The 12,643-nt window shown below is 53.8% G+C and overlaps 1 protein-coding gene across 8 annotated transcripts; it reads right to left on the minus strand.

The window, feature by feature from the left end:
* Positions 1-987: 987 nt before the first annotated feature.
* Positions 988-5,501, minus strand: LOC308356329 (protein S100-A15A-like). Of its 8 annotated transcripts, none has more exons than XM_080825210.1 (4): positions 5,357-5,483; positions 3,454-3,697; positions 1,878-1,993; positions 988-1,438 (listed from the first exon to the last, which is right to left on the minus strand). In XM_080825210.1, the coding sequence occupies exons 2-4, from the start codon at positions 3,619-3,621 to the stop codon at positions 1,330-1,332; spliced, it is 393 nt and encodes a 130-aa protein (XP_080681336.1). In that variant the 5' UTR covers positions 3,622-3,697; positions 5,357-5,483; the 3' UTR covers positions 988-1,329. The 8 variants fall into 8 exon arrangements, with proteins under 8 accessions (XP_080681336.1, XP_080681338.1, XP_080681337.1 ...); XM_080825212.1 differs by having other exon boundaries at positions 3,454-3,679; positions 5,357-5,433; XM_080825211.1 differs by lacking the exon at positions 5,357-5,483 and adding an exon at positions 4,934-5,038 and having other exon boundaries at positions 3,454-3,679.
* Positions 5,502-12,643: the final 7,142 nt, after the last annotated feature.

The raw sequence follows: 12,643 nt of genomic DNA on the forward strand, positions 1-12,643 counted from the left end.
TGGCCAGAAACAAAGGCCCCAGCCCAGGCCACAGAGCGCTGCCCTGCTGCGGCACAAAGACCCAGCTGGGGAAGGGTACCCAGCCACGCCCTGTAAATGACACCCGCCCCCCAGATCTGGCACAGGGGCAACGGTGACTGCCCACCATTCTTGGAAAACTCCTCATTGCTGTCACAATACTCTGAGCACAGGGATTCCCAGACCACCCTCTGAGAAGAAACCTGCCCAGGGCCTAAAGGCAGAGCAGACTGACGCAGAGAGATTTGGCATCAGATCCCTGGATGCCCAGGGAGAGAGAGAAAAATAAACAGAAAGATGGGCAGGGGCAGGTCCCTGCTGGGAGGGGTCAGAGACCATAAGAGGACTTGGATGGTGAGTCACAATAGCCCCGAGTGGAGTAATGCCCACATCAGCCTTTATTAGTAAAACCCAGACCCAACCCTTCTCTCCTCCAGGAAGACTTCCCTGATTGACAGTAGCCTAGGTTCCACTCACGTCTCTTCACAATACAGGCTGGCGTGTTGCCCTTTGCCCTAGTCCCTGTCTCTGACTCAGCATGTTCGAAACCCACCTCACAATCTCTGCTCTCAGAGCACCGATGCCACCCGGCCCGTGCCAATTACCCACATCACCCTCCGGTCCTGCCTGGTACCTTCGCACCCACGCCGCTCCTCCTTTGCACCCATCCTACCCTGATTCCTTGGGTCTCCTCCAGAGCAAGGAGACCCTCCCAGAGGGTCTTTGTCCAGTGTCCCTTTGCCCTCCTGGCTCCTGTCCCGTTGTGTATGAGAGGTCAGCAGAGTACCGGTGAGGCCTGTCAGAGAGCCGGTTCCCCAAGAGAAGAGAGGCCCCCCCTCAGACTGGAGCTCTGGAGGCGGGGGGCTGTGTCCCCCGCTCAGACAGGGGCTGGAGGCGATGACCCCCAAGGGAGCAGCCAACCTCCCCTCTGGACCCACAGCAGATACCCAGAACTATGACCACGGAATTCCCAGCACGTTTGTGGGATGGCTTTATTCTCTTCCCTCACAGCTATGCATTGCACACGCGTGTGCACAGGGGCGTGCCCGTTCAGGCACATGTCAACAAGAGGGGCAGAGCTCTGCAGTGGCTCCGGCTCCAACTCCTGGGCAGCACCTGCGGGCTGGGCAGGCAGGTGCGTCTCTATCAGTGCAGGCTGGGCAGGCAGGTGCGTCTCTATCTAGTGCAGGCTGGGCCGGCGCGTCTCTATCTAGTACAGGCTGGGCAGGTGCGCGCATCTCTGTTAGTGCAGGCTGTGCTGGGCACAGTAGCAGGCGCACAGCCGCCGGTGGTACAGCAGGTGGTAGTCCGTCAGCAGGCGGCCCAGGACGAACAGGAACTCGTCGAAGCAGATCTGCTTGTCCTTGTTCTTGTCTGCAGCGCGGAACAACTCCGAGAGGTAGTAGGGCTCCTTCCGGCCCTGGGGAAGGGCACGGGGGTCAATGCCTGCCTGGCACTCCCCCCAACCCGCCCCACAGCCATTGGCCGTGCCTCCACCACCCTGCAGGGCCCAGCCGCTCCCAGCCCCGCCCCACCCCCCTCAGGCAGAGGCCAGGACAGCATGTGGGGCAGCATCAGACTCCAAGGAAGAGAGGGGACAGGGCCTCTGCAGGCTCCACGTGGGGCTGTGCGAGCGGACCGTGGGGCCTGGGCACCACTGGCCCGCTGCTCGGCCATTGCTGCGCTGTGCTGAGTGACCTCGGGCCTCCTGACGCCCCCGACCACCACTGGTGGCTGCTTAAGCCTGTCTCCTCAGCTGCCCTGGGAGCCGCCCAGCAGCGACAGCCTGGCCTAGGGGCTTCGGGATGGAAGGCAGTGCCCCCTCCTTCACGCAGGGAGCTCCCCAGGGCACGGCCCACCTGCCCCTCATGTCTGCATCTCCAGGACTACTGCAGGGAAACCAAGGGGTGGGATCAGATGTCTGCATGCTGGGGCATCTGCCCAGGAATTGTTTATGACACCGAGCCTGCGTCGCCTGTGGAAAGTGCTGCGTGAGGGAAATTCGAAGCCCTGGGTCCTGGGGCTGGCCAGCGCGTCCCAGAGCGGGCGGGCGGGAGGGCTGAGGGTCGGGAATGCTAGGGGGAGGAGCAAAAGCACTTGAGATGGAAGGGACAGCGGGAAGGAAGGTGGGGTTCGGCAGGCAGGCGGCCCGGGGAGGAGGAGGAGCCCCAGGCAGGGCCTCCGAGCTGGTTCCGGCAGGATTTGGCTGGGGGGTGTGGGGACCCAGAGTGGAGTCCTCTGGAAGCCTCTGGGGGAGGGAGTTGTTGCTGGGGGGGCCTGGAGGGGGGCCCTATCCCCGTGGGCAGGTTTGCACATCTATTCCCCCCCCACCGCCCACCACCATCTAACTCACCTAATCTTATCCCCTCTGCTAAACTGGTTGAACTGAGCCCCTGGGGCCTCCTGCGTGGGCGGGCTCTCCCTGGCTCCCCTCAGCTCAGCGCCCCCACCACCTCAGGCCCAGGCTGCTGTCTGTCTGCCCTGTGCCCTGTGCTTCTGTCTGTCCCCGAGGGCCCTGTTCCCTGGGCGGGGCTGTGAGCCCCAGGTGAGAGGGTCTGGCCGTCCTTGCCCAGCCCCACGGTACAGGTAGTTGGCCCTGGAAAGAAAGTTACGCTAGTCCCCTCTGTGACCCTCACAACGACACTCCAATAAACCCAGGGCAAGACCCTCCTCTGATGTTTCCCAGAGGTAGGTAAGGGACCATGCCAAGGAGACAGTGCTCCTTCTGGAAGGTGGTGGCCTCCAGTCGGGGCCCGGACCTGAAGTCCTCTGGAGAGGACGGTCCAGAGACCTCTGAGGCATGACACCGAGGGCAGAGGGCAGCAACCCAGACACTCCTGCCAGCCCTACAGCCTCCAAGGCGCCTGATAATATAGGGCCTGATCAGGGAGACGATGCGCAGGCCTGACAAGGTTTCCGAGTTCCCGAGCTGATGCAAGAGCCTCCGCTCGCCCTCCGGACAGCAGCTGGAAGGAAACGCTACATTTCCTCCCCTAGCTGGCTTCTGCCCAAACTGTCCTCACCCAGGCACGGTGACGGGGAGGTCTGTACTAGTCCCAGGAGAGGGGGCCTGGGGCGAAAAGGGCAGGTTTGGGACAGGATCGCTGACTGAAGGAGGCTGAGGCCAGACGGGAGACTTCAGACCCATTCTCTCAGGAAACTGGATGAGCAGAGGAATAAGCAGGTTGGAGTCGGGACTAAGTCTCACGGATCGACCACGTCTGGGCTGCAGTGGGGCCGGCAGGGAGTTTCAGGAGAGGGAGGAGGAGAAATAAAGCTGGGCCACATCCACCCTCCCTCTGCCAGGGACCCTGCCCTCCCAACTCCCTCACCGCTCCTCACCTAAGGAGGAATTCTCCTGGGAGACAGCTCCCCACACCTCTACCCTCACCACTGGCTTCCAACCCCACCACCCACCCTACACGTCATGCCCACCTGACCCCAGACCCCACACACCAGGCTCTCCATGAAGTGGGGTACATTGTCCATAAGCAGAGCCTTCAGCTCCTCCAAGGACAGGGTCTCCACATCCCCCTCCCGGGCGGCGTACTCATGGTAGCAAGCGATGATTTGGAAGAGGGATTCCTCCACCGGCGTGTGCATCACGGCGGCTGGGCCCTGGCCGGTACAGGAAGTGGCTCTGGAGATGTAGCCTGGAGCCCTGGGGACAGTGGTGGAGCTGAGGGGAGAGCAGCACGTTGGCCAGGCCAGCCCAGGGAAGATGGGTGCTTCCTCTCGCTCTGCCCACCTTCCTGCACCGTGTCCCAGGTGCCCTCCCTGCACTCCCTCCGCCCCCCTGCACACTCTGCAAGCGCGCAGCACAGGGCCCTGTCCCTCCCCTAGACCCTACTCGCAACCTAACAGTCACCAGAAATCAAGAAGGATAGGAACGCGGACTCCTTGGTGCAAGACAGCGCTTTCCAGTGGAAATATCGGTAAGCCCTTGAGAAGCCGAGGTCCCTGCTCCCAGACCACCTCGCACCACAAATGAAATACTCAAGTACGGACGCCGCCCTGCGCAACTGCTCTTTTCCTTCCTGCGCTGAGCGTACCGACAACCCAAGGCTGCCCACCTTTGCCGCGGCCACTGCCTTGCTGCGCGACCCTCAAAAGAGGTCTACTTGCCATTCGCTCGGTCCCCCACCCCCGAGTCGGGCCGGCCGACGTTGGGGCAAACAGCGGCACCTGCAACCTCTTGGGGTCGCCCGCAGCACCAACCCCGGGGCCCCACACGCAGATGGGGTCCTGACGCCCACCCTCCTCCTCGCCACACCCTGCGCAGCCGAGATCCCAGTTGTCAGGGGGCAGGGCTAGCCCGTCAGCTCGCCAGGCCCCTCCGGATTCCGTGCAGCCGCTGGTTCTGAGCCCCCCGGAAGCGCTGGGCAAAGCCCGTCAGGCGGGGCATCCAGGCCTAGAACGGGGTCCCCACAGTGACCTCAGGAGGGGTGGCCCAGCCGGAGCCAGACTCAAACCAACCGGGGGGCCACAACTACCCCACTGGGACAGCCGCGCACGGCAGGCGCCCCCCCACAGGCTTCCCGGGACCGGCCCCCACCCCCGCCGCTCTCGGGAGCGCTGACCTGGGCCGAGCGGACGAGGCTGCTCCGCCCCGCGGTGCCGGCCTGGGATCTGTCCCGGAGACGCCGCGGAGCTCAGCAGGAGCCGCTGCTGCACGCGGGGGGCCGGCCGGCAGGTCCTACCTCCCGCCCGTCCCGGGCGCTTCTAACGACGGCCGCCCGCGTCCGGACCCCTCCCGCGCGCCGGCAGCTCCCGAGCCCCGACCGCATTCCTGAGATGACGTCACAAGACACCTGCTTCCCGCGATTAACTCGGCCCGTTTCAGGGACCCGCCTTCCCTCGGAGCGCGACCCGAAGCGGCTCGGAACCGCGGGGCGTCTCGCTGGCCTCCCCGCACCTCCGAGCGGGTCCTCCCGGCTCCGGGGCGTGGCGGGGCCGGACACACGCAGCCCGCACGCCGTCCTCCCCCGGCCTCCGGTCCCCACGCGCCGTCGCCCGTCCCGCAGCCGTTCCGGAGCCCCGCAGGGCGCGGCCGCCTCGGCCGGGGCCGGGGGACGGCGTGGGGCCCGCTCGCGGGCTGAGGATCCGCGGAGCGGACGGCGTCGCGCACCGCACGACGCCCCGCGAGCGCCCCCAGCCCGGAGGCGGGACGGGGCGCCCGGGAAGGACGGCTCCAGCCGGGAGAGGAGCCGACGAACGTCTCCTCGGGGAGACGCGTCTGAGCCGGACTCGGCGGAAGGGCTCCCGGCAGGGAGAGGCGCGGCGGCGGCCGCCGACCCGGGTGCCCCCCGACCCGGGTGCCCCCCGGGCTGCACTTCACCCCTGCGCGGAAGGAGGCTCGGGGAGGGTGTTCCGCGGGCGCGGCGGCGGCGGGCGGTGAGGGACACGCGGCGGGAAAACCACCGCCCGCGGGGCGGAAGTGACCCTCCCGCGGGGCGCCGTGCGCCGGGGCCGCCGCCCGGGCGTCTCCCGGAAGGGGGCGCCAGAGGACAGGGGACGGCGCCCGGGCGGCCTGAGGGGCGTCGGCGGGAAAGACTCGGTCCTCTCCAGCCCGCAGGGGGCGCCCTCCCCCGCCCGCCGCCGCGCCTGCGCCTGCGCCTGCGCCTGCGCCGGCCGCGCGCGTTTCCGCTCCCAGAACGGAGGCTCGTTTCTGAGACGTGGAACGACGGGGCGGGGCCGCCCTACAGCGCCTGGTGCGGCGCGTTTCCTGGGCGGAGGGGCGGGGCGGACGAGCAGGCGGCGGAGAGAGGGAGAGGAGGCCCTCGGCTGAGCGGGGAGCTCGATGCGGGCTCGACCCCAGGACCCCGGGATCATGACCTGAGCCGGAGGCAGACCCCGCGCCGCCCAGGCGCCCCAGTCAGATATTTTCGTCGAACGCCTTTAATTTAGCCATAACTGCCCTGGGAATTTATCCCAAGAAAGCAATTAAACGGGTATTAAAAAGCAATACGGGGCGCCTGGGGGGCTCCGCTGGCTGCACCACTGCCTTCGGCTCCGGCCGTGATCCCGGAGTCCCGCCATCGAGTCCCGCCTCGGGCTCCCGGCTCTGCGGGGAGTTTGCTTCTCCCTCTGACCTTCTCCCCTCTCGCTCGCTCGCTCTCAAATAAATAAATGAAATCTTAAAAAAAAAAAAAAAAAAAAAAAAAGGCAGTACGTAGTAAAATGTTCACCACTGCCTTTTCTGTAGCCAAGAAACAAAAATAAAAACAAAAACCTTGAAACCACCTAAGTAATGGGTTTGGCAGACCGACACCTCCTCGGACCCTCACAGGGTGGTGACCTGTCGCTCAGAAGGAACTCCATTTCTACCCATAGGTTGTTCTGGGGGAGGAGGTCATGCTGCTCCCCGCTTCACCCTGGCGTTTCCTCAACCAGGACAAAAAGAGACCCTACATCATCCCGACGCACAGTGATGACCTCCTTCCTCAACTCTGCTATAACCACCCTTTTCACCTAATGCTAGACTGTGGGCGTCTTCCCACCCACCTAATCAAGCTTGGCCTGATTTCTAAGGAATGCCTAGTGATTATTTGTCTCTGATTTCTAAGGAATGCCTAGTGATTATTTGTCTGCATATATCGAAATATGTTTGATTAGTCCATTATCCGTAGACATTTAAATTAGTTTAAATTTATACATTTCAACCAACTCTTCCTTAATATTGATATTTCTTAAGAATTTTGCCATGTGTGTTAGGTGCTGGAGAGAAGGGGGATAGAAATGGACTTACATCCCCTTCCCCAGCCAGAGCTTCCCCTGGTGTGCCCTGAACCCCAACCCCCAACCAGAGCTGTCACCCACCTCCCAAATGCAAGCCCCTGAATGCCCAGCGCCATAGCTGCCCCCCACACACCCACACACAGGTGCCCCTGCTGTCTACTACTGCCATATGCAGACCCATGAGAGACCCTCTTAGCCATGACTTCCTTCTGCGGGGGGAAAGAACAGGGATACCCCAACAAATTTCCCCACCCTAATACAAAAGTCAATAGGTGCCTTCACATATGCATTAACCTGTATATGTCCATATATTTACCTTTACCTGTGAGACATGCTTTCCTGTGCTTTCACATTGCTGTTTAGTGAGTTTTCATTTCAATATTAAGAACTATCTTAAGCATTTCTTGTAAGTCTAGTGATGAGCTCCCTGTTTTGTCTAGAAAGCAAAAGAGGAAAAACCAGGACCTATGGCTTCATGGGTGAGTGCTACCAAACATTGAAAGAAGAATTAATGCCAATGCTTCTTAAACTCTTCCCAAAAAATAGAAGGAACACTTCCAAACTCATTTAATGAGGCCAACATCACCAGATACCAAAACTAGGCACAGACACTACAAAGAGGGCAGCTGGGTGTCTCAGTTGGTTAAGCTACTGCCTTCAGCTCAGGTCATGATCCTGGAGTCAGATCAAGTCCCACATCCGGCTCCCTGCTCCATGGGAAGTCTGCTTCTCCTCTGACCTCCCTTCTCATGCTCTCTCTCTCTCACTCTGTCTCTCTCTCTCTCTCTCAAATAAGTAGATAAAATCTTTAAAAAAAAAAAAAAAAGATCCTACAAAGAAAGAACTACAGGCCGATATCCTCGAGGAACATACATACAAAAATCCGTAATAAAATCCTAGCAAAGTGAACTCGGCAGCACATTAAAAGGGTCACGCCCCGTGACTAAGTGGGGTTTATCCCAGCAATTCAAGGGTAGTTCAGCATTCAGCATATGTAAAGTGAAGTTATAGCCCGTCAACATAATGAAAAAAAAATACATCATTATCTGAGTAGATGCAGAAAAGGCAGTTGACAAAGTTTAAAGTCGCTTCACGATTAAAACTCAACAAAATAGGTACAGAAGGACCTTAACACCACATATGAAAAACTTACAGGTAACTTCATAATCAATGGTGGAAACAAACTAAACGTTTCCTTCCAGGATCTAGCACAAGGCAAAGACGTCTACTCTTGCCACTTCTTTTAAACATGATACTGAAAGTCCTGGTACAGAAATTAGACAAGAAAAGGAAATAATGGCATCCATATAGAAGAAGAAGAAATAAAATTATCTCTATTTGCAGATGACATGATCATATATAGAAAACTCTAAAAACTAAACAATAATAAACCTGTTATAAATAATAAACAAATTCAATAAGGTTGTGTGATACAAAATAAACATACAAAATCAATGTATTTTACACAAACAACAAACTATCCAAAAGAGAAATATTTTTAAAAAGCAATCTCATTGGGACACGTGGGTGGCTCAGTTGGTTAAGCCGCTGCCTTCGGCTCAGGTGATGATCCCAGAGTCCTGGGATCAAGTCCCGCATCGGGCTCCTTGCTCAGCAGGGAACCTGCTTCTCTCGCTGCCTCTGCCTGCCTCTCTGCCTGTTTGTGTGCACTCTCTCTCTCTCTCTCTGGAAAATAAATAAAAAATCTTTAAAAAAAAAAAAAAGGCAATCTCATTCACAATAACAAGAAAAAGAACAAAATGTATAGTAAATAACTTACTCAAAATGTTCAAAGAACTTCACATGAAAATTATGAAAATATTGATGAAGAGAATTTAAAAAGACATAGACAAATAGAAAAACATCCTGTGTCCATAGATTGGAAGAATTAATATTGTTAAAGTGTCCATACCTCCCAGAGTTATCTATAGATTCAATGCAGTCCTTATCAAAATCCCAACGGCATTTCTTATGGAAATAGAAAACAATCCTAAAATTCATATGGACCCACAAAAGACTCAGAATACTCAAAGCAATTGTGGGCAAAAAGAACAACGTTAGGGGTATCACACTTGCTGATTTCACAATTCATTACAAAACTATGGTAAACAACAGTATGGTATTGGCATAAAAGCAGAAATGAAGACCAATAGAACAGACTAGAGAACCCAGAAATAAGTCTACAAGTAGGTCAACTGATCTTAGACAAGAATGCTAAAATGAGGAAAAGGTAGTCTCCTCAGTAAATGGTGTTGGGAAAACTGGATGCAGAAGAATGTGGAAGAACGAAGTTGGACCCTGATCTCACATCGTACACAAATATCAACTCAAAATGGAGTAAAGACTTGAATATAAGACCTGAAACCGTAAAATTACTAGGGAAGAACATAGGAAAGAGCTTCTTGACATTGGTCAGGGCAATAATTTTTTGGATGTGGAGACCAAAATCACAGCCAACAAAAGCAAAAATAGACAAATGGGATTACATTAAATTAGAAGCTCTGCACAGCAAAGGAAGCAATCAACAGAGTGAAAAGGCAACCAACAGAATGGGAGAAAATATTTACAACCATATATTTGATATCCAAAATACGTAAGGAAGTCATACAACTCAATAACAAAGCAAAAAAAATTTTTTTTTAATAATCCAACATTGGTGGGAATGTAAATTGGTAAAGCATTATGGAAAATAGTATGGAGGTTCCTCAGAAATTTAAAAATAGAATCACCTGATGATCCCGCAATCCCACTTCTGGATATACGTCCAAAAGAAATGAAATCAGGATCTCAAAGAAATAATCACTCCTATGTTCATTTCAACATTATTTAATAATAGCCAAGGTAATGGAAACAACCTAAATGTCCATTAAAGAATGAAGGAAGAAAGAAAATGTGGCATGTATATACAATGGAATGTCATTAGCCAAAAAGAAGGAAATCCTGCCGTTTTCAGCATGGGTGGACCTGAAGGACATTGTGCGAAGTGAAATAAGGCAGACGCAGAAAGAGAGACACTGCCTGATCTCACTGTACGGGGAACCTAAAGAAGTTGAACTCACAGAAATCCTAGATAAGTGCTTACCAGGGGCTGGTGGGGGGGGGGGATGGGGAAATGTTGGTCAAGGGATACAAAGTTTCAGTTGTGCAAATGAATAAATTCTGAAGATGTTATGTAAAACCAAGTGATCATAGTTAATACTTTATTGTGTACTTGAAATTTGCTAAAGGAGTAGATCATAAGTGTTCCCACCACCTTCAAAATGTAATTATATAAGGTGACTAATATGTTAATTAGCTTAATTGTGGCCATTATTTCACAATGTATTATGTATATCAAATCATCAAATTGTGCACCTTAAATATATACAGTTATTAACTGTCAAATATTTCTCAACTTAAAAGAAGAACAACACCCTATCTTCTAGAAGATTATAGTCTGGGGAAGCAGATACCTAGACAGTGTGCTTAGAGAAGAACCACAGGCTCGGTACCAAACAGACATCCCCACAGCCACCAAGGCACAGTCCTAGCCTTCACCGCCGTCCACTTGTGAAGACCAGTCCTGAAAGCAACACCTTGCAGCACCCACAAGCTACTACAGCAAAGGACTCGCTCTCTAGTTAGCTTGAGAACGACTCACTCAGAACTGGCCCTGAGACCCAAGACCTCAAGAGAATATGAGGCTGGGGGGAGGGGGTAGATTTCGAACAATTATTTTAAAAAGTAAAGAAATATGGCCACTTTGACAGAAAGATAATAAATCAGGCTGTGATGGTTAAATATTGAGGCTCCATTTGGGATTTTTACCAGTTCTCATCAGTGTTTATCTACTGTCTATTTTATGGGCCCATTTTCTCTTTACAGTTGGAACCAACTGGTATTGTAGTCAGTGGCCTCACTGGGATCTGGAACCACCAGTGATGGTCTGTGCTCCAGAGGCGTTAATAGATGCTTTAGAGCACTTGAGGGAATGTTTGACATGAAAGGGAGACAGTGATATTATTGCATTTTCTGAGTAACTTAATTTTTTTTGCCGTGTGGAAAATTAGAAGAGTTTTGGGGTATGGAGAGTGCCTGGCTGCTTCTGTAGGAACTGAGGAGATTCCTAAATATATAGGAATAACTACACGAGCACCTCCTGTGTGTGGAGCACAGACTGCACACCCACCCGGTCATCTCGCCTGTGTAAGGGTCGCTGACAAAGAGCCAGTGAACAACGTGAGGAACATTCTCCAGGCAACAGAGCTACTAATTGTGCAGAGGCGCAAGTCATACCTAGACTGTCTGGCTCCACGGCCCCTGTTTCTCTTCTCCTTTTTTAACAGTTTTATTGAGATATAATATCACTGACATGTATTTCAGGTGTACAACTTGAAGGTGTGATACATGTGAAATTATCACCACAGCTGAGCCAACTAACACACCCGTCACTTCCCATCATTACCATTGCATGTGCGTTTGTGTGGAAGATGCAGGCCTCATCGTCTGAGCAGATGACAAGTGTGCAATAGAGCTTGTTAACTATCAGCGCCGTGCCCGGCATCAACCGTGTCACCTTGCCTCTGCGTAACAGCATCCAGCAGGGGGAGGGGTCCTGCTGTTTTGGAAAATTGCTGCTACCAGGGCACACTCAGGAGGAAGCCACCCCGGTAAGGATAAGTTCAAGAGACGGAAGGAAGACAGCCGGAAAAATGTCAGTGAAGAGCAGAGAGAGAGGGAGGGAAGGGGGGGGTATCTCTGCGAGGGAAGCGGAGGCCAGACCAAGAAAGACTTTGCAAATTTGGAGTTTACTCTACATGGGATGGGAAGCCAATAAAAGATACACCATGTTCGTGGACCAGAAGACTGGTATTGTGAAGCTGTCATCTCTTCCAAAAGTCACCCATAGTTTCAGTACAATCCCTATCAAAATCCTAGTCGGGACTTTTGTGGAAATTGACAAGCTCATTCTGAAAAGCGGATGGAATTCAAAAGGCTGAGAATAGCATAGACGATTGTGCCGAGGAGGTGGAGGGGTCACAGGAGTAGATTAACCTAATGGCTTTATGACCATGGCTACCACAGCGGCTGAGGGGAGGCCACAGAGACAAGATCATCACGCAGCTTGGCGCCCCACTGCCCACTAAATGAGGTGCTCAAATCTCTGGTCTGCAGTGGATGGCCCAAGTTCTGGTCAGAACAGAACCAGAATCCTGGGAGCCCTCACCCCCCAACCACCGCCACTTGGGCTGATTGCAAGGGTGCAGTGGCGTCCAAGGCTCCACAATGAACAGGACATAATGTCAGGGACCTGCTCTGCCCAGACCGCCGTACGAAAACGAACACGTCACTGGACTGAAGTGACCGGTTTTAACAGAAAGCCAACAGGCAGCGGCACCCTCCTCTCAGTCCAATCCCTGGATACAAAGTTTCAAGATGGAAGAGAGAGACAAGAATGATCAGCTGGAGACCAGTGGCAGCAGCTGACATCTGACATCTGGACACTCAGCAGATGAGCTGAAAGCAAAGGGGCTTTGGCATAGGGTGTTACTATCAGCCTGAGCAAAAGCACTTGAAGGACAGGACAGGCGGCCTTCGCTTTGGGGACTTAAATGAAAACACAGAATAAAAAGGCAACCTATGGAGTGGGAGAAGATATTTGCAAATGACATATCTGATAAAGGGTTAGTATCCAAATATACAAAGAACTTACACAACTCTACACTCAAAAAACAAATAATCCAATTTAAAAATAGGCAGAAGAAATAAACAGTCATTTCTCTAATGAAGACCTCCAGATGGCCAACAGACACATGAAAACATGCTCAGCATCACTCAGCGTCAGGGAAATGCAAACCAAAACTACAATGAGAGTTCCCCTCACACCGGTCAGAATGGCTAAAATCAA

The sequence above is a fragment of the Martes martes genome (genome assembly GCF_963455335.1).
Source record: "Martes martes genome assembly, chromosome: 15".
Lineage (NCBI taxonomy): Eukaryota > Metazoa > Chordata > Mammalia > Carnivora > Mustelidae > Martes > Martes martes.